The sequence below is a fragment of the Mytilus californianus genome, unplaced genomic scaffold (assembly GCF_021869535.1).
Source record: "Mytilus californianus isolate M0D057914Y unplaced genomic scaffold, xbMytCali1.0.p SCAF_18, whole genome shotgun sequence".
In the NCBI taxonomy this organism is placed as follows: Eukaryota; Metazoa; Mollusca; class Bivalvia; order Mytilida; family Mytilidae; genus Mytilus; species Mytilus californianus.
Genome location: NW_026262666.1, coordinates 2179887 through 2203590, shown reverse-complemented (window position 1 = coordinate 2203590; position 23704 = coordinate 2179887). Strand labels below are relative to the sequence as shown.

The following is a 23704-nucleotide window of genomic DNA, read 5'->3' as shown; positions in this document are numbered from 1 at the left end:
TACTCAAAAAAAGAAAAATTTCCTGAATAACAGCATGCTGGTGTTGCTGATAAGAAGAAAGAATTTTTTAATTACTTCTTACTAATTCATTGACAAAGATATATAACATGTGTCCTAAACTGTAATCCTAAAGATTATAATAAAATCAATTTGATGAGGCCCTGGGAGACTTAATACATATTTTAGGTATGAATCAAGTGCACCCTTTTAAGACATTGAAGAAAGAAAAGGATTTATTGTTTAAAATCCAATGGTTTTAATTGTATCAGTAGGACATCACACAATAATTTTCATCAAAACAGTACTTTCATTTGTTATGACAGATAATTAAGGTCAGTAGAGGTTATTTAGCAAAGTTGCAGAAAAAAGTTACAGAAAAGATACAAAAGAAGATTTACATATAAAAATCTTAAGTTACAGAAAGACTGACATTTAAATACCATGGCCAAAAGAAAAGGAAGAGAAGACCTTATGAAGTCCTCAAACCACTTCATAGAAAATTAGACTCAGCTGAAGTTAAACTTTAACCATGTTAACCCCTCAAAACACTTTAAAAATATAGAAAACTCGACTCAGCTGAAGTTAAACATTAACCCCTCAAAAACTGGGGGGAATTCAGATGTTCTAGATCTGGAAGGGTCGACAGTCCTGCTCCATGAATGACACTCTGACAACAAAGATATTTTGCAGCGGGCCAGTAGAATTTTACTAAAAGGCTCTTTAGTCCTGTAAAACTTGGTTGCTAATTAAAAGACTGCACTTCATAATGACTACTAGATGTAACTTCAACAACCACTAACTACTGCAAAAGGATTTGATCCATTTATGTTATGACTACTGCAAAAGGATTTGATCCATATATGACTACTGCAAATGGATTTGATCCATCTATGACTACTGCAAAAGGATTTGATCCATTTATGACCTTTAAATGCAAGAAAATATGAATGAGTTTTACTGTGCATATTGTTTATTCTACATTGGCTAGAGGTATAGGGGGAGGGTTGAGATCTCACAAAACATGTTTAACCTTGCTGCATTTTTGCGCCTGTCCCAAGTCAAGAGCCTCTGGCCTTTGTTAGTCTTGTATGTTTTTTTAATTTTAATTCATTTATATGTTTCGGAGTTAAGTGTGACATCCATTTTCACTGAACAAGTACACATTTTTGTTTAGGGACCAGCTGAAGCATGCCTCCAGGTGTGGAATTTTCTCGCTGTGTTGAAGACCAATTGGTGGCCTTGGGCTGTTTTCTGCTCTTTGGTCGGGTTGTTGTCTCTTTGACACATTCCCCATTTCCATTCTCAATTTTACTGCACACAAATTAGCAACAATATTTCAGTCCACATACTAAATGGCATTATCTTTATTTTTTTGGCATCCTCTTTTATTACTTTTTGCAAAATTCACTTAAAAAACAACATTTATCAGAAGCCAGAAATTTCTACAGATAGAAAAAATGAAGAAATTTGCTCTTTCATTGCTTTTTGAAAAGTAACAGCAAAATTGTATTTGGACAAAAAGGAAATTGCAAAACATTTCCTCTCTTTACCAAAACAATCTCTGATTTCCTATTAAGGTGATGATGTAGCATGTTAGGTATACACGGTCGTCGTATAAAAATTTAATTCAAAAAAATATATTTAAATAATTTCCTATCATTACTTTCTAGGCTTGAAACTAGCAGTTATGTTCAAAAGGCACAATCATTAAGAATGTTACATAAATAGTATATTTCCTAACAAGAAACTGTCACATAAAACATAAAATAATTGTTAATTCCTTTTCTTGTTCCTGGTACACAACCAAAAACTTACTAAAGTAAGTTTTTTTTTAAACATGGACGATATTTACATTTGCTCTGCCTTAATCTTGTAATTTAAAAATTTATATACAGTTTCTAAAAAAGTTGGGTAAAATTAAACACTGCTGACCCCTGATAGTAGGTTCTACAAATAACTTGATGGCTTAGGTCTCAGACACCCTTGAAGAAATCTACTTCTACGGTTTTATTTAATACAAGTAACTACCACTTAACCTCCAACTTTCTTTCATTTCCACCTCCTAGGGGGTATGTATTAAACACATATCCAAAATTTCTAATCATAATATCTTAATCTAAGTTGTCATTCACCAGTCGAGGATAAGAAAAAGGTTATTATATTGTTATTATAATATTCCACGACTGGTCATTATATGAAAATCAATACACCTGGGGTCTCTTGAAAAAAACTGTCTTTTGCACCCTTTTATATTATCCATTTAATAAAGTCACATTATGAAACTCGTCAAACATACAATAAATTTAATAGGAAACTTTAAATTGAACATTTTAATCACTGAATTCAACTAAACGTCCCTTGTTGTCACATTTTCTTATTTGATGGAACGAAGTTTATTACGATGTAATTGACGAGGGTACATAGGAAGCAATAAAGAACCCATAACACCCCTAGTAGAAAATTTTATGATGCCATTACCAACAAATCGGAAGATTATGTTCCACCTCAAACAGGCAATAATCATATGTTTGTTTTTTTTCTGTTTTTAGGTGTTTTTTGTATCATAATTAGAATCCATAAATAATTGTACAAGGACTATACTTTAATTTATTTGTCCATCTCTGTGACTAGACAGATTTTTTCCAACATTGTGAAAAAAAAACAAAAACATTTTCATGACTTTTTACAACTGTTAAATTCATTCACCATTGGTATTATTTTTTTGATTTAGGACATTTTATATAGTATTGCATAATATAGACACCTGTCTAGTTGTTGATCACAGTATCATGTTATCAGAGGGTTTCCGTTCAACTAATTTTGTTAATTTGAGATGTTAAAATTCAGATAAATGCAGGATTTTTGTGCAGACTAAAAATTAAGGGCATTGCAAGGAAAAAACTCATCATGTTTTTGTCTTTCCATTACTCAAGGTTAGAAACTGCTGCCCTGTTATCTTCTTACTTTTCTAGCTTAGCTCACTCAAGATTAAGGAAACTTTAAAATGTTAACAGAAAACATGGATACACCTTTAAACTTATTAAATTACTTTACAAAAAATTCTTTGATGAATTAATTTACTGAAATCGTAATAATTAATCACACACTTTTGTATTTTGTTCAACAACAACAATAATGAATATAAACAGACATTTCTGAATTACACAAAGACCTTGCTATTCAGAGTTGCCATCAAAGGCAGATCACTTACTTGATCAGAACTGAACTTGGCACCAGTTTTTACCAGTTCTTTCACAAGATCAAACTGTCCTTGACTTGCTGCCTGTCGTAACGATTCACTGACAGATTTATCTTCTCCTTCTGTCATATCTACAATAATCAAAACATATAATTTTAGGTAACAACTATAGTAAACTCAACTACTGTAAAAACTCATCAAAGACACAAGGCTCTGTAACAGTCGTCAAAAGTTATTTTATGAGGTCTCTGTAAGTGACCTTGTAAATGCCATTTGGGCCAATCAGAATGTCCAATCATATAACCTTATTATCATTTCCTTAATGCAACCTTTTAATGACATTTAAAAATTTACATATTCCTCTAAAAAGGAGATGTGGTATCCAAATATCACCTGAGTCCAAAAGATGTGGATTGTAGCAACTTTTATCACTGTAATGCATTAGATCAATAATGATAAAAGCCTATACCTAGTTTATTGGGTTTTTTTTTTTATTTCTGGTAGTTGCAGTGGAGGTGGTGGTTGTATTGGTGTTGTGGCTTGGGGCTCTATTTTAGTAATGATAAAGTAAGGTTCTCTTAAAAATAACAGTCATAGAGTAAATTTACTCTCTTTTGTTTTACTGACAGCTAGCCTGAGCTGGACAGAGTGACAGTATCTTAATAATTACAAATTTTACCTAGTTAAGGTGAAAATCATGCATTCCACTACCCACAAAGTAGACTTTTATCATTGTACGATTGAGTGACAAGACCTTTCTTTAATTCCAAAATTCTGTGTTTCATGACAATGCAATATAAACAGGATTGCCAACATATAGCAGCTTCTGAATTTTATTAATACAAAAAACTGTGTAACATAAATTAGTTTTAAATTGAAAATAGTTTTACCTATAAAAGGCAAATAAGATATATGTGAACGTACCCCATATCTAACAAATAAGATATATGTGAACAAATATACCCCATATTTAACAAATAATATCACATTACATAAGTATAACTGGAGGAAATATAAGATGCACGTACCTCATTGTCGTGATAATAATTCGTATAGACGGTTGTAATACATTTGTACACCAATAATTACAAGAATACATCACTACATAAATAATTTTAAATTTATACTATGAAATGCTAATTTTATTCAACAGGAGTAAAATCTGTGTGATATTTTCAGCAAGAAGTAACTGTATGACAACAGGACAATGTCGATGGGACATAAAATTTAAATAGCTCCCCTGAATTATTGTGAGGAATTTCTCACAATTCATCAAATTAATGCATAGATTTATTTACAGTGTGACCATGCAAAGAATCATTTTAATAACCGAGGAGCAAAATTATAACATTATATTTTAACAAAAACTGTACAGCTCATGTCCACTTGGCCACTGTACAGCTCAGGTCCACTTGGCCACTGTACAGCTCAGGTCCACTTGGCCACTATCCAGCTCAGGTCCACTTGGCCACTGTACAGCTCAGGTCCACTTGGCCACTGTACAGCTCAGGTCCACTTGGCCACTGTGAGCATGATCTAACAACTAATTGTGTCCTCTCAAATTTAACCTTTCACATTTTGAAGTAATACTGACAAAATTCTTTGATACATAAGCTCAATTTTTTTTGCCTAAGTGTAGAAATGATATTTCAATTCTTATAAAAATGACAAGTTCAATCAACAGGACTACATAGGGTGGTCACACAAGACTGTCCACTCCTAAGGTAGTCACATGAGACTGTCCACTCCATAAGGTGGTCACATAAGACTGTCCACACCATTAGGTGGTCACATGAGATCGTCCACTCAACAGGGTGGTCACATAAGACTGTTCACTCCATAAGGTGGTCACATGAGACTGTCCACTCAATACAATGGTCACAAGAGAAGGTTCACTCCATTGGATGATCACATGAGACTGTCAACTCCATAGGGCAGTCAATGAGACTGTCCACTCCATTGGGTGGTTACATGAGACTGTCCACTCTATAGGGTGGTCACATGAGACTTCCACCCCATAGGGTAGTCACACGAGGCTATCAACTCCATAGGGTGGTCACATGTAACTTTCCACTCCATAGGGTGTCACATAAGACTGTCCACCCCATAGGGTGTTCACAGGAGACTGTCCAATCTACAGGGGGGTCACACAAGACTCTCCACTCCAAAGTGTGGTTACATGAGACTGTCCACTCCATAGGGTTGTCACATAAGACTGTCCACCCCATAGGGTGGTCACATGAGACTGTCCACTCTATAGGAGGGTCACACAAGACTCTCCACTCCAAAGGGTGGTTACATTAGACTGTCCACTCTATAGGGTGGTCACACACGAGTCTCCACTCCAAAGGGTAGTCACAAGAGACTTGTCTACTCTATTTAGTGGTCACATGACTGTCCACTTCATAAGGTGGTCAATTGAGACTGTCCACTCCTTAGGGTGGTCACAAGAGACTGTCCACTCCATAGGGTGGTCACAAGAGACTTATCTTGAATTAAGATTTGTTTGGTGGTTCTGTGCTCATTTCCATCAATAAGGAAGTCTACACAAGCTGTTCACCGTAACTTACAATTAAATAAGGCAGAAATATGTTATAGACCCGTTAAACACTCACACATGCAGAAATTAACCTATATTATAATCTTTTTTTATGCAAAAAAGAAAATAAACTTCAACTTAAAAGCCAGCCCTCACTAATCCAAATGTTTTTGTAGCTCTGAAAAACACACATAGGTGCTTTAAGTGAGGACTGGTCTGATTCAGACTATGAAAAACTTAAAATGTTCTTAAAGATAATAAAAATCAATTTTAATAAAAACAATTTAGTCAGTGAGAGTATAGATTCCCTCATTGTTCCTTGGTTCAAATTGTACAACTTATTGATTTGATTACAGTAAAATATAAGTATCTGCATGTTCTATATATAAAAAAATATTTAACTTTGTGCAAGTCATATATCCATTCTGTAAATTGATTCATTTTCTAGAATCAACACAAAAGAGAATTGTACAATATATCTATTTTACACATCTCAATTCAAATATTTATAGCTTAACTTTATGCAAGTCACTTTAATTTTATGAATTCATTTCCAAAATCTGATATTTTTTTTAATAACTTTACCAGAATTATCTTAATTATACACCCACAAAATAGATACCTTATTTATTTGCTGCTCTGCAATTGGTAGCATTTCTCGATATTACTAGATGTTACCAAAAAAAAAAAAATCATTAATTACAACAATTTACAAAACTACGTCAAAGAGATAACTTTTCAAAAGTAACTTTGTCCTGCCTTGATTTGTGATAGCAATAACTTATAAATTTTCAATCATAAACAACATAAATTATCCCCAAATGTGACAAAAAGTTAATAATCTTTACAATATTGATCAAATGATACCCATTCAAGACCCTCCCTTTACAGTATGCATAGTTTAGATAAAAGTGGATGTCATACCCTCTGTCAAAATTTTTTTTCTTCAATTCAAGTGCAAAAATATATTTTTACACAAAGGGAACAAATAGTTGGTGACAATCTACTCTAAGCAGTGATAAATTGTTAGTAAATTTTATTCTATTCAAAAGATTATTAAATCATCATGAAATAATTGTCTGGTCTCATATATATCACAATATCAAAAGAAGAGATAACTACCTTTATATAAGAATTTCAGTGAATTCTACAAAACTTTTACAGTATTGTGTAATAAAGGGCAGAAAGACCTTTTTAGGGAATTGAGATTGTGCAGTTTAATTCGGGGAATTTCGGGAATGGCCAGTTTAACCTTCTGGAATTCAGGAATTCTTGATTTAATTATATTGTGATACTGGAACGGACACATTATTATTAATAGAAAAACAAAGGATATGGGGTATCCATTTATGACACAAAATTTGTTCATGCACAGCAAAAGAAACACTCAAAAAGCAAGGAAACAGCGCTTTTATTGCTGTTCTTCATCTCAAAGTCACAGTGAGGCCTTCAACACAGAGCACAAAAACTCTCACCTCACTGGAATTAGGCATTTATTTTCTTGGGAATTCAGGATCAGACCCCTCCTTCTCAAACTCCCCCTCTGACCTTTATTCTTCATCAATATTTAGACCAAAATATCTGCAAAAGACTATAACATAAAATCTATAGTATTGTGTATATATGAAGTGTGATAATATTGCAAAGTATAACATCTTATTTGACCTTTTAATATTGTAAAATGGAAATCTTGAAAAATATATCCGCTTCGTGCCTAAATCCAGTGTTCATATCATATGCCAGACTGTAACCTAAACCAAAATCAAGACATCACACTTCCTTACAACATTAACTCAAATTATATCTATGAACAAAAACAGGTTAAAATTCTTTCTGTAGTTTTATCAGATTGGTGGAAGCGACATGTAACAAATCCTACCTGGTCCTGGCTATGTGGGTGGGTAACAACATAGATAATTTTGATATGCCTTTTAACAATAGACATTTAATGATTTATGAGGGAATTTTAATAACATTTTGCTTTTTTGATAAGTCTTCTTTCAACTGATAGGTGTGAAAAGTATTTAAAAGACTTCTTTTTACTTCACAATTTTTTTTTCTGTACTTTATAATTTAATGCATTTGCACTCATAAGCACTAGAGAAACAAGAGTGCACACGCTGAAATGTCTCGCCTTCTTTACTAGCCATTGATTTCATGTTGATAGTCCTAAATATGAAGCTTTACTACAAGTAACACATAAACTTAACATGATCCAAGAAAATGAGGTCCAGGTCAGATAAACCAAACGAGAAATACATGTACACCTTACAATCATTCAATAAACCAAACATAGTTGACCTATTGCTTATAAAATTGAGAATGGAAATGGGGAATGTATAGTTTCTAAGAAACAGTCTTAACCAAGAAAACTTAACATTGACCAATGAACCATGAAAATGAGGTCAAGGTCAGATGATACCTGCCAGACAGACATATACACCTTACAATCCTTCCATACAACAAATATAGTTGATCTATTGCATATAGTTGAAGAAAAACAGACCAAAACACAAAAACTTAACACCGAGAAATGAACCATGAAAATGAGGTCAAGGTCAAATAAAACCTGCGAGACTGACATGTACATCATAAAATATTTCCATACACCAAATGTAGTTGACCTATTGCATATAGTATTAGAAAAAAAGTCCAAAACTCAAAAACTTAACTTTTGACCACTGAATCATGAAAATGAGGTCAAAGTCAGATGACACCTACCAGTTGGACATGTACACCTTACAATCATTCCATATACCAAATATAGTAGACCTACTGCTTATAGTATCTGATATATGGACTTGGTCACAAAAACTTAACCTTGTTCCCTGATCCAGGAAATGAGGTCGAGGTCAAATGAAAATTGTCTGATGGGCATGAGAACCTTGCAAGGTACGTACATACTAAAGATAGTTATCCTATTACTCATAATAAGAAAGAAATTAACATTACAAAAAATTTTGACTTTTTTTTCAAGTATATAGTCACTGAACCATGAAAATGAGATCAAGGACAATTAATTATGGACATATGACAAACGGAAACTTTGTAACATAAGGCATCTATAAACAAAGTATGAAGCATCCAGGTATTCTAGCTTCTAAAATATAAAGCTTTTAAGAAGTTAGCTAACACCTCCGCCGCTGCCAACGGATCACTATCCCTGTGTCAAGCTTTCTGCAACAAAAGTCGCAGGCTCAACAAAAATTACGAAAAAGGAACTAAAAATCGACTGAATCACCTTTTAAAAGATATTTATATCCAATAAAAGTTTGCTTCACTCCAAAATTTTCAAACACATCTGTGTGAAAAATACTCAAGTTTAATATCACTTATTCTTTGGTTGTCAAGCAATTTTTTGTCATGGTTACAGTCAAACAGATAAATTAGAGATAGTCTGTATCAAATCAGGTTTGTGTCAGTTTTGTTCATGATTTCAGTGTTAGAACAGATGCTTAAAATTTTTTCAATCATGTTCACAGCCTTGAACTGAAAAGGGGGCAAAACTTTTGAAAGTGACAAGCAAAAAACAAAAAATACACACACATATAGTCTAGTAGTCCAGAAGTAAGTCAGTGTGTGTCATCTTTCATTTTCATTTCATGTTTTAAATATTTTTTTCCAAAGCTTGATGGGGAGATTTACTGGGCAAATACTCTCCAACTTGCACCATCCCCTCGTATATTTGATAATATGACAACTGTGTTTCTAGTACAACATAACTTTGTGGCTTGTATACAACTGTCTCATTATGGACTTAATAAACCATTAAAGTTGACAATTTTGAACCTGAAGTAACACCTCCCCCTTTTCTAAATAAGCAATGTCCTCAATGAAAGTTTCTGTACCATTATAATACTGCTGTCAACTTTACAGGTTTTAAACCTTAATGTGTTTTGTCAATGCTATAAGTACCACTCAGGGCAGTCTATTCATTTACACGTAGTCAATCCTGGGTAGGATCCGTTATCACGTTACAAGTTTTCTCAATGGGATAGGATTACTTTCAATGTTATTCCCAGTCTCTCTGAGTATTTTCTATTTACAATTGACAACATTTAATCAACAAATATCGCCAGGAAATTAAGTGACATTTTAACATAAATCTCACAAGTCAGTTGTTACAGTTCTAAGCCATGATTAAATACAAATAAATGTACCAGTTACTGTTTGTTTTCAATATAAACATCTACCCAACGATAAATATGAAGCTCCTTTTGTAATGTACTGTCTCTTAAAATGTATTTCCTTAGCTGTATTTTGAAAAACCTTTCAGAAATTTGGGTCCTTATGATCAATGCTCTTCATATTTGTCCTAAATTTGGCCTTTTAATTTTTTCATTAGAGCGTCGCTGACATGAGTCTTTTGGCAAGGTAAAACACATCTGGCATACAAAATTACGAGCCTGATATCCAGTTTTTTTTAGACACAAAAATGCAAGGATTTATGATTGTGTTCATGATAACCTATGGAATAGTGAACTTCCATCACAATTACCTTGAAGCACATTTAGCCACTCTCTTATTAAATTCCTCAGAAATGATTGTACCAAAGTTTACTCCCACATAAATATATATATATATGTACATGAATGTGATGGTAACTTAAGGAATAAATTATAATAGGTCATGTTTCAAAAGACCATCCTTCTTTGTACCTCAGTGTTTATAGGCAATATAAATGTATTGCAGTAGACCTGTCACAATGCATTACAGAGACCACCTTTTCTGCTTTAACTCAATGTACAAAATGTATACTGGTACCCAGGAATCAAAGCACAAAGGTTCCAGAATGACTACACTGGACTTCTTATGTTTACAGACAATAAAAACATATTGCAGTAGACCATTCCTTTAATTCTATGTATATAGTTATCATGAATCAAAGTACAAAGGTTCCTGTCTAGAAAGACCAATTCCTTTCCTCTGTATACAGGTATATAAGAAATTACTTATATGTTCCAAGAGTACAAAATATAGCTGATACAACCTAATTAGATTTACACTAATTAAGGGTAGATTTTATCTTGTACTGTGTTGTTTGTAGAATTCTTTGTGATGATCTTCAAGCAAGTCTCTTAAGATAAGATGAAGAGGTGCAATAAAACCAAATGGATTGACTGGTGATCACTGTCCAGTGGCAAATATTACATGCAAATCAGGACAAAAAACATGTTGATGTGATTTCAATATTAACATACTTTGAAGGTGCTAGAGCATCACTCTGAACTGAACTTTTGACATGTCATAATAATATAGTTCACATGAAGATATGTCACTCTTCCCACACCCATTATTCTGACTCCAAGCTGAGGTTGTGAGTTCAAATCCCGCATATTATTGGTGGAGTAAGCCATTATGGCTTAAGCCTTTGAGAGTTTGTTCTTACTAATCAATGCAAAATTGGGCTGACTGAGGATGAAACAAATACCAATTTCCAAGTCTCTGCGGTTTTGATCCGGCTAAGGATTGATTTGTTGGTATTTAATGCCACTTTCAGCACTAATGTTCTATTCTGTGGCAGTCAGTTTTTATTGGTGGAGAGAACAACAACCTTAGGTAGGAAAACTGACAATCCTAGTCAATTAAGATTGGAGTAAAGTGCACCTGCAACATGCAGGATTCGAACTCACAACCTCAGTGTTAATGATACAGTAGTTGGACTTAACTTAGACCACTCAGCCACCGAGGATCAAGCAGGAAGTTGATAAGTGATGGATGTAAAAACACATCACTGTGTAAAGCATGCCCGGGATTGAACGCAAGCCCAGGTCATTGAATGCATGACCTCTGATATTAGAGACAAGCTGCTACCGAGACCATTTAGGTCATGGTTCTTTTCAAACAGACTACAAGTCATATGCAATGACCTGAAGAATGACTTATATTGAAAGTACTTAAGCACCTTTTTACTTCCGTTCACATGTTCCTGCTTTAATAGAAACAGATATCTGAAGAAAATCCTTGCACAAAGGTCTCGTTAGGAACAAAATTGGCAGATCAATACATGTTGCAGCATCCATGGCCTTTCCAAATGTCAATCAACATATTGTCCCTATTTTGTAGGTGTCAATTAATAAGCTAATTCAAAAACACATGTTATATATATAGGTAGCTTGAGTTCTTTATTTAGTGTAAACACACCATGTATAGACAGAAATTTTGTCAATTTTAATATCACAAACAATTATTATTGAAGTGAGATTTTTACTCGAATTTAGTAGCTGATTGATCTTTGTGTCAGGAGACTCAGGTCTTCAGAGGGAGGTTTTCAATTGTTTTAAAAAACATTTGAAGAGTTAACAACTATGTTTGATATCTAAAATACATACCCACAAGTTAGTTCTTTTTCATGTTCAGAATATGTCAATCATTGAACAAGGATAAACTTTTAACTCCATTATATATAAAATAACAACTAATTTACAATCCATCTATATTCACTTTGTCATAAATAAAATATGATCCTCTAAATTTCATTTCTAAGAATATTTCCTTTCACTTTTAATAAAACCAATAATATCTATTTTATTCCATTATGTTTCCTCCTTGAAAATAGACACACCACTCTTTTAAAATCTACAAAACCAAACAGACTTATTTTCTTTACTCAGATTCCTTTCTTCAAAAATTGTATGCCAAAAAGGATTATTTTTCCAGATATTACACGTTAAGAACATGCACTATAAAAAGGTTAAACTCCATGTTTTGTTTAAATATGCGAGTTAGTCCTGAAACTATCCTGTAGAAGAGTTTTTACCACAACTACCTTTTTGAACAAAACCACTTATCAATTTATTTTACCAAATGACACATATTCAACTTATAAAATTGTAACCACATCAAGAATTTACTGATTATTTCTAGCTTTAAATCAATATAAAATGTAAATCGCACAACACGGCTCTTCACCGTTGATATTTTCCTACGATAAAACGGTAAGCTCATTACGTATTCAGTACAGATAGTGACACCGCCAGGTAAATACAATATCCCTTCATGAGGCCTATTCAAATAAAATCACTTCAGATGCATTTAAAGGAAAAAAATTCAAATCCCACAATATTTGCGATAAATACATCTAAAATCATGTATATGAATGGCCGTCGAACCAACTTTGTGTGAAAATTAAGCTATTCAGTATTCCTATCTTTTATCTTTCTGATTTGTCAAGCAAATACGTTAATGTTTATATGGACAAAACTTTTCTTTAAAGCATTTTTATTATATATATATATATATATGTAATGGTAATACTTTCAACTAGACCCAATTATACCAAGGACTAATATCAATGAATATGCAAAGTATAAGAAATGGAAAAAAATCAATTTCACTTTTGTATTGTTAGTCAAATAAATACCAACCTGAAGTGTGCACCTGACTTTTACAAAAGCTCTCAAGGAACAGCTAGCTTAACTGCAGGTTTCAAAAAATCTCATTTGCATATAAAAATATAATAAATGGGGAATGTGTCCATGGGACACAGATGATACCCCCGCTTGCATATAATGTTATAAAGGGATATAACTCAAGAACTGTAAAAGTGACGCTACCCAAATTTGTACTTTTGTAACATTTGGTTGAGGCAAACTAAAGTAAGAGAACGGAAACTAAATTCAGCAATTTTTCCATTTGTAGAGTGGCATAACTCTAGAATGGCAAAAGTGATGCCACCAAAATTCAAACTTGATAAGTGTTTTGTGGTAATAAGCGTTGTGTATAAGTTTCATAATATTTGGTTGAGGCAAACTAAAGTTAAAGAACAGAAACGAAAAATTCAGCAATTTTTCCATTTGTAAAGGGGCATAAATCTAGAACGGTTAAACTGATGCCACCAAAATTCAAACTTGATCTGTGTTTTGTGGTAATAAGCATGTGTATAAGTTTCATAACATTTGGTAGAGGCAAACTAAAGTTAGAGAAAGGAAACCAATTTTGGGACGTACGTATGGACGTACAGACGGACAAGGGTAAAACTTAAAGCCCCCTCCGCGACGGGGGGTGGGGGCATAAAAAAATCACAAAGATGTTTTAAATTTACAAATGTGTGTACATTTTGACTTAAAACTCTTTAAACTTTCCAAGAGTTTGATCATAATCTGTTCTGCAAAATATTTAGCAGGGGCTCAAATTAACTTTAGGCAATGGAAGGTCCAGGACCATTATTAGACCAAAAATATCATTAAAAGGTCCTCCTTTATTCTAGAAGGTCCAATTTTTATTGAAAATTCAATTCATAAAATCAGAAAATGCTTACCATTCCAAAGCACTAATCATATCTTAATACTATATTAACCTCTTTTTTTTTTTCATTCAGTCAGAAAAAGGGTCCCCCTTTTCCCCCCACCACTATACGCTATGTTTAATAACACTGTGTACCTTTTTAATTATTTTGGTTTCAATTGCTGCTTAAGAAAACACTGGCCTAACTTTGTGTCAGAACAGCTCCACCTCGTTTTCAAACTTGGGGTCAGTTTCTTTTAACCACTTTTTTTGGCAAGATATATAGATGCTAGGAGGTAATTTTTCATCATGATCTTTTATTGGGACAAGTTTTAAGATTTTTGTCCTAACTACCAGTGGGAAGGTCGGAACCCAAAAATGGAAGGTCACGGACCTCTGACCACCACTCATTTAAACCCCTGTTTTAGGCTGTAGGCGTGTTTATCTTTGGCGTGTGTCCTTTCGTTAGTACAGGTTTATGATCTGAGGTCAAAAACATACGAAACATATTTCAGGAAATCGAATCGGCTTCAATGCAAAAATAGATAAAAACCAAAAAATCAAATATCCATTTTTCCTCAATTCAAGATACATACTTGGTTTCCAAGAAGAAAAAAATATCCCCAGAAGTTTATTATGAGTTTTTTTTTTTTAATCCCTGTCAAAGCAGGTCAGTAGGTTTCTGTATATTGACTGACTTGTTGCAAAACAAAACAGACAGACATATGGGTTTTAAATCAACAGACACCTTAAATAACCTGAACATGAATTAAATTACAACAAAAAAATCACTTACGAAAATATCGACCTCGTGAATCACCAACGACCTCAAATAGAAACAAGACAAAATGTTTCTCAAATTAGTAAAAAGTCAATTAGCCTATCCAAGGAAATCATGCTAAAAGATATTTAAAAGTAGGTATTTGTAAGATAATATAAAATGTCAAAAGAAAATTGTAAAAGATTTAAGTGAAGTCTTTTAAGATAAAATCAAGTATTATTAGTTCAATTAACTTTGTAGTCGAATGTCACGCTTCAACGATTCTTCCTAAACAAACAAATACTGATTTTCCTAACATTCAAAATATGTTTTGCAACTGAAAAAAGTCTTGCTTTCTACCCAAACTAAAACCGCATGCTGCAATCATGTTTCATGCTCAGTGCCTTCTTGCAATTTGACAGTACACTGGAACCACACAGAAATTGGTTGCACAAGCATCAGTCCATGCAAACCAAGATCTTATTTGATTGCGGTTTCTTTGAAAGATGATAGCATGTAGTTTGATTGTAGGATGATTGCTGTCAAACCAACTACGAATTTCTTTCAAAAGTTCCAATGTAATTTCGTTTACACTAAATTTTAATTCTTTTTAACAAGTCATAGATTAAGGGGCCACAACAGTGCAAGATAGTGAAAAATTCTGAAGAGTTAGACATCTTCTTCCATTTTGTAACAATATTTTGCATTGGAACAGCTGGAAGTGTTCGTTCTAGTCTCATTAAATATTAAATTTGCTTCAATAATAATAAATGAAATAATATACTTATCAGTCAGATCTTAAAGTTTGATGAGAGACCGTGAGTCAGGGTCTGTAAGTTTTTAATTGAGATGATGAGAGACCGTGAGTCAGGGTCTGTAAGTTTTTAATTGAGATGATGAGAGACCGTGAGTCAGGGTCTGTAAGTTTTTAATTGAGATGAGAGAGACCGTGAGTCAGGGTCTGTAAGTTTTTAATTGAGATGATGAGAGACCGTGAGTCAGGGTCTGTAAGTTTTTAATTGAGATGATGAGAGACTGCGAGTCAGGGTCTGTAAGTTTTTAATTGAGATGATGAGAGACCGTGAGTCAGGGTCTGTAAGTTTTTAATTGAGATGATGAGAGACCGTGAGTCAGGGTCTGTAAGTTTTTAATTGAGATGATGAGAGACTGCGAGTCAGGGTCTGTAAGTTTTTAATTGAGATGATGAGAGACCGTGAGTCAGGGTCTGTAAGTTTTTAATTGAGATGATGAGAGACCGTGAGTCAGGGTCTGTAAGTTTTTAATTGAGATGATGAGAGACTGTGAGTCAGGGTCTGTGAGTTTTTAATTGAGATGATGAGAGACTGTGAGTCAGGGTCTGTGAGTTTTTAATTGAGATGATGAGAGACTGTGAGTCAGGGTCTGTGAGTTTTTAATTGAGATGATGAGAGACTGTGAGTCAGGGTCTGTGAGTTTTTAATTGAGATGATGAGAGACTGTGAGTCAGGGTCTGTGAGTTTTTAATTGAGATGATGAGAGACTGTGAGTCAGGGTCTGTAAGTTTTTAATTGAGAGTCTGTCATGTCTGTGAACTTCAAACTACACAAATGTAGAAAAATAACTGAATCCCTAGAGATTTCTTTAATTCAATCAAGCATTTTATTATTATCATCATAATTCAATTTCAACAGTAATACTATATACATTGTACATGTTGTATAACCAAACTAGTTTCTTAAATTAATGACTTGTAAAAGGAAAATCATCAACCTTCAAAACATTTGGTTCACAAGCTATATCTTAAATATTGTAAAATTAATAAACTTTTTTATTCAAAAGGTTTATGATTTAAATCTTCCTCTAGACTAGATCAACCCCTTAATATTACAGACGAGGTTTTCTTTGGTGGTCCAGTTTTATTTAACAACTCACAATTTTTCACTTCACAAACGATTTGTTGGAATACGATATTCTTTCATCATACAAAAGAAACGACCAGTGTTAAAAGTCTGATACTGGTAAATAGATTTTAATGATTTTGCTGCATGCCTTTTCTCCCCGGATCAACTCATAGATGGAGTGCGTAATAATTACCCGCTCTTTGTAATAATCCATATCCTTTCATTTTGAAATCAATTAAACATAAAAGGAATGTTAAAATAGAAAATTATGGTAGTATATTTTCCCACTTGAATGGAAATATAATTGACAATGTTGAGTTGAAACTGAATTGTTGTTGGAAAGTGAAAGAAACCATGCATAAAAAAGTACCTTGTGTTCATATACACTGTTACCCTTGGTGTCTCCTGCAGACAAATATATAATTCTAGAAGCTCTTATTACTGAAGTTATTTTGTACATATATGTTTTTTTTATAATTCCCAACATAAATCATACCCAAGAGAAAATGAAAACGGGATCTATCGGGATCCCAGTCAAATCCCGGTAAAATTAGCGGGATAAGCCGGGATGGGCCTCAGAAGTCGGGATTCCATTCGGGATAAATATCTGAAACTGGGATCCCATTCGGGATATATGTCTGAAACTGGGATCCCATTGGGATATCTGTCTCAAGCTGGGATCCAATCCCAGTTGAAGCAAGATAAATATACGAAACTGGGATCCCATTGGGATAACTGTCTGAAACCGGGATCCCATCTTACTTTAAGCAGGGAAACATAAACCAGAATTGTGTGTGGAATTTAAAAAAAATTATCCTGGAAATGTAAAATATATCCTGGTTATAGATTTCTGTGAAAAAACCTAAATTTTGTAAATTTTCCTTTTTAAATCAATATATTTTGAATGACCCCACTTAAAACTGGTGCTTTGAAAAATTGGATGCCCTTTTTTAAATGCCTCTCCCCCACTTATTGCTTCTAAAAATAAAAGTTGTCCTCTTTCAATGAAAATTTGAATTATTATTTGAATGCACTTGATAGATCAATTATATTTATAATTAATGGAAGTAAAGATGAAAAACATAATTTTCAAAATATTTATATTTGAAGTGTTTTCAGGTTAAAAATAATTAAAAGTAATATTCTGATATGCATTTGCATTCAATTTGTTTTATTTTATTTTTTTTTAGAAAAAAAAACAATAAATTTAAGGAATATATTGTGAAAAGGTGATAAAAAAGGGGAAGTAACTGAAACATTTTTGAAATACACAAATTATTTATGACATAAAGCAAAGGTTATTTGTGTTAATTAACAATGTGTTTGACACCAAAGCTGTCAGGTGAAGCCCTGCACTTAATGGGTCACTTAATTTGACAGTTTACACAGCTAGCTGAACTTCTGTTGATGGAAGAATTACAAATTTTAGTTTGACAGTATTTCAAAGTCAGAAAAATGCCGAGATTTTCGCGATAAAAACGAAAGGGCGCCCGAGAAACGCCAACGGCTGTTTTGCCAGACAAGCTGGATCGTTTCTGATTTTCTACCTGTTGTCCGGCATTTAAATAACATAGAAAAATTATCAGATCAATGATAGGCCAACGATCGACATCGTAAAACCTTGGTTCTCAACTTATGTAAACAAGTCATGACCACGTGGTTTTTAGTAATTGTACTGAACAGTCCGACCCTAGAAAATACCGTCCTAGATAATGCGGCCACTAGTTCATCCGCATGCACCCTGTGCCGATTAAATTAAAGGGTTTTTTTTTCTTATTTTTAAAAACTGGCCAGTAATAAATACTTTTATACGACACCCTTGATTTATTTTTATAATACCGTTACGGGGACGGATCAACTTCTGGCCGATATAATATGGGGCGAGATTGTCACCTCGACGTTAGAGTACTCAATAAAAACGTCATCAAAATGTGATTACGCTGTAGCAAAATAGAAGATTCCATGTGATGGTGAAAATGTTTTCAGATAAGTGCATTAAAAATTTAATTTAACATGTGTATATAATGAGATTATAAAATATAATTTATTGAGGAACTATGATTTTTTTATGTTTTTTTTTTTTAGCAAATCAACATCAGAAAACTGAAAGCATAAACCTGGGAACATGCAGATATATCTAATATATATATGTTCCTGCATAAACTGAAAAATATATTTATTTTTAACAACATTGAATAATCTTGTTGTCACATAACAGGCATAACTGGTAGATATGTAAAAATTTAATTGAATTGTGTGAATGGTTATTTGGTGAAAATAATAAGTCGCTAGTTCTTTATCTTCAGGGGATAAAAAAAGAGGGAGGGTAATTAATTTGATTCCAACTGGCTTCCAATGTATACTGTATAAACATGCAATAATATTTCTATTGAATTTATTGCTTCAAAATGTCTAGAACAATTGATTCTTTGTGGATTCTTTTGATACTTTTAGGGGATTAAATGATTAAATGGAGCTGCCAATTTTGAAAGTAAACGGATTGCATGCAGATTCCAGTTACCTTTACTCAGCAATACTAGTTGGAAGTACAGAGACAGCAAATTTAATTACAGAAAGGAGGAGAACTTCACATGTATCCTTTATATCTGACACACATTTTTAATATTATAATATTTGAAACTGAACAGCGAGCATCATTAAGCCATGGTGAAAACTGCGTATCTAAATACAATTAAGACAATGAAATGCTTGAAGGTGTTAGTGAACATGGGGAGGAGGGGTGGGGTGAGTACCATATTTAATTAATGGGTAATTTAACAATATAAGCAGCCATTAAAAATGGCAAACAAGTTTGCTAGTAGTACTAGTATCTATAATTTTGATGGAAGTTTAAGGATCTGACATTAAATACAAGTACATTTTTTTTGAATGGGAACTTGACAGCCATTGAAATAAGATATTAAACATGGCCAATACAATGTAATTCATGCCGCAATGTTTATATATACGTGACAGATTTGATACAACAAGGGCAATATTCATCTATCTTATAATGAGTAATAAATGTGTATATTCCCTCAGAAAATGCAAAATCGTAGCATTTCGGGAATCCCGCCAAAAGTCCGGGATTCCCGATGTAAATCCCAGTGGAAATATACTGGGATCCCAGTATATTTCCACTGGGATAAAATTTCGGGAATCCCGCCAAAAGTCCGGGATTCCCGATGTAAATCCCAGTGGAAATATACTGGAATCCCAGTATATTTCCACTGGGATAAAATTTCGGGATTCCCGCTAAAAGAGCGGGATCCCAATCAGAATCCCAGTATATTCCAATCAAAATCCCACAATATCCCAGTGGGATCCCAGTATATTTCAACCGGGATTTACATCGGAATTCCCGGACTTTTGGCGGGATTCCCGAAATTTTATCCCGGTGGAATTAGGTGGGATCCCACTTGGAATCCCATCAAAATTCCAGCTGGGATTTCAGTGGGATTCCAGATTTATTTTCTCTTGGGTATATTATTATATGAGGAGAATGAAAATATTATTCATAAGAACAGCCCCTTTGGTATCTGTTGCAGTAACAATAATCATTTTGAAATTACATTTTTCTTTCTTAAATCTCCTTCAACCAGGTTTAAAATCCCTGTTAGACTATATAAACTTATAATAGCATTTCATGTTGCTAGAATGTGTTTCTTGAATTGTAATTTTGAATTGTCATTTCTCCTCCCCTCTCCCAAACCACTTGAGGAATCTGGACCCTTGGTTTTGTTCATTGTTGAAGGCAGCATACAAGGACTTAATTAGTTGCTAAGAACATGAATAATAGCTGTCTCATTGGCAATTATATCACATTTCCTTATTACATATTAATTGGTCAAATAAAATATTGTGTAATATTGCAAGCACAACAAAACTCTATGACAGTACAGGCCAGCCATAAAATTTGTTGGTTTACAGATCACATTGTTTGTGCACAAATCTTTAGTCCTTATAATTTCTGTTGAATGCATATATTCAAATCTGTTTCAGCAAAAGAACTGTACAACATTGCCCTTCTTTCAAAACAAATTTGTTCTCTTTCATCGATGTTCTTTTTTTTTTGATAATTCCAACAATTTTCCCTTCAAATGACTGAATTCGATTTTCCATTCAACTTAAACCTTTTGATAACCATTTTATATGTGTACAATGTGTAAGTGTAAGTAATAACAATAGTGTTTTTAGAGGATGTATTAAATAATCATACTTTATAATATCACCAACCATATACAGGTGTCGGTTCAAATCAAATCCAACAGTTCAAGTTGACATAAAATGGGTGTCTGTAATAATGACATCACTCCTTGAATGTAACTTTTGACATTAATGTATAGAACATTATTAATGGTTTTATATGGACCAAAGTATACCCAGAGGAAAGCAGATTATTAAAACTTAATTTCGTTGTAAAAAAATATCTTTTATATGTTCATCTATAAGCATGATTGTGTACATGAAAAAGACAAATAATCGTTTTCAAATATTGGAAGCCATCTTATTGGTATTATTGTGTTACTGTCGTCATTAAGCACTTAAAGTCTTCATTCTTGGCTTGCCCACCAGACCAGGTTGTAACCTGCCTTGTAAAATTTTTATCGGGCCTGAAAGAATTTCTACTACAGCCAAAAGATTATCTACAACAAAATTTCCAAACCTATACAAATTAGTAGTAAATTGTAAAGTCAAAGGAATATACTTCACTTAAGGCCAAGAAAAATACTCATGATATTATAAGTTAAAGAGAGGTGAAGAATACTAAAGGGACATACAAACTTATCAGTTGAAAATAAACTGACAACGCCATGGCTAAAAAGTAAAAGACAAACAACAGAGTACATAAAACACAACATAGAAAAAGACTGAGCAACAAGAACCCCAACAAAAACTGGAGTGATCTCAGGTGCAACACTGCAGATATTGAAAAACTTATAAATGTATTTATAATCTCCTTTATACAAGATGTACTTTACTGAGTCAAAGGAGATGGAACATTTAGGAATTTCAATATATTAGATTTCACAACTGGCAATGTTTTCATTAACTCTACCTTGAGACATACTTTATCCTTGAGGTATGCCTATAGAACCAAAAGATATTCAATACATCAACAACCTTCAAATTCCATTTTACTTAAACATTAAATTCTTGAGTGAGGGTGAAATCGGGGTACCACCATATGACTATTAGCGGTATTTTATATTGTTTTTTATAAAGTTAACGATCGCTAAACATTTTACTCTGCTGAATGTTACACTCTTATGGAGTAAAGCTCATAAACAATGGGATCAATGAAGAAAATGTTTTAAGGCTCATCCGATGCTAATAGTAATAAAAAGGGGGGTTAAGGTTCGACATATTAAGGCTATTCTGACCCTTTTGAAAATTCTTTTTTGAAGTTATTTTTCATGCCATTGCATTTTAAAGCCGACCATACGGTATGGGTTTTTCTCAGTGTTGAAGGCTGTACGGTTGCCTATAATTGCTTACATCCACTTCATTTGAACTCTAGTTGTCTCATTGGCAATCATACCACATCTCCTTATTTTTATATAAGACATTTGGTTAATACATCGGTTACTTGGAATTTCCTGAATAAAAGAATCTCCCTTTCATTCCCAGCCCTATTTCAATAATCTTTTGTGGGTTTAAACAAATACCTAAGTCCAGTAAAAAACTTTATTAATCAATATACCCTTACTAAATTATCTACTCAGTTTTTGCAAAGTCACTAAACAAGCAGAGATCAAACTGTGACTATCTCCATTGATGCCGTAATGTTCAGGATTTAAATGTGTGGTGCGTAAGCTATTAGATAATAATGATGTAATTATTAACCACATGCAATAATCTTAGGGCAAAAAATTTATAACAGCTACAAGGATTACTTCTAATATCATATAATATGGAGACCTTTGTTTTAAAAGAAGAATGTCTACTTCAAAAATCATTATATTTTCACATGGAATACTGTCTACTTCAAAAATCATTATATTATCACATGGAATATAAAAAAAACATTCCCTATCTGAGTAAAAGGATGATAGCATGTCTCCATCTTGTCAGTCAAAGACTATGTTTTTTTTCCTTTTGGTCAGTCTGAAGACTGAGGCCTTCCTTTTATTGTCTTTCAAAACTCCATACATGTACAAGTATCTCGTTCTTGTCAGTCAAACATTAATCCAGTTACCGTAGTCTCATTCTGATCACTTAATAAGTCTCAAAGTCTTAAGTTCTAAAATTTTAACTTAAACTATCATTGTAGCAATTGCTTGTCTGGAATATGCATGAAATATTTGCGACTGGACATTAAACAAACAAAAACTAATCAATCCTAATCCATAAACAATTTATGATATATCTACTAGGGGGAACAGAAGGTAGCTGTACAAGATACCAACATTCCTAAGATGAACAGCCACTTGGAAGTTACAAGATATCAAAGGAAATGTATCCTATATCTTTCAGCAACTTAGATGACCTTTGTTTACAGAGTGAACCAAGGTCACAGTAATCAAGCAGATGACATGATTAAGATTTGTGTATTCTATCATACAAATCTGTTTCTAGATTTAAAGGATTAAATGTTTAGGCTTCATAACACTTAAATACAACAATAATTTGACAGACTGATAACAAAAATGTCACCTTTCAGAAAAAATTCTGTATAAAGAGTGCTCCGCTTTTCAAACTTGAGCATTCATAAACCACTGAAAAAAAAAATCACGAAGTTTTTTTATTCTCTCTGTGGACAATTTTCATTACAAAAACACAAATACTATTTAAATATAGTTCTAATCAAGTATGGAATCAGTCAAGTAAATGAAAATCTTTTCTATTCAAACCATTTCTGAGAGTTCAATGACTGAATGTATCTTGTGTTGTAAATAGTTAGGATTCAAGGGCACTCACTGACTGCCTCTGTGAAGATTAGGGGCACAGTTTTAAGATGAAAGGCACATTATCAGGGTTCCCGTCTGTCAACTTGATCATGTTTATAGATAAAAAAAATAAGAAATAATTGAATTATTTTGAGTATTGTGTTTGATTTAAATAGTGTTATATTTAATATATGTATTCAAATACATGTA

The 23704-nt window shown here is 33.2% G+C and overlaps 1 protein-coding gene across 2 annotated transcripts in view; it reads right to left on the bottom strand.

Annotated features, from left to right (window-relative positions):
* Positions 1-23704, bottom strand: part of LOC127726553 (probable serine/threonine-protein kinase tsuA) — an 87228-nt gene that overhangs the window by 36693 nt on the left and 26831 nt on the right. The window contains exons 1-2 of one of the 2 annotated variants that reach the window (XM_052233945.1): positions 12071-12648; positions 3212-3330 (exon numbers count right to left, since the gene is read on the bottom strand). In XM_052233945.1, coding sequence (XP_052089905.1) covers positions 3212-3328 — 117 coding nt within the window. In that variant the 5' untranslated portion in view covers positions 3329-3330; positions 12071-12648. Of the gene's footprint in view, positions 1-3211; positions 3331-12070; positions 12649-23704 lie in introns of those variants that run through there. The other variant, XM_052233944.1, reaches the window with a different exon arrangement.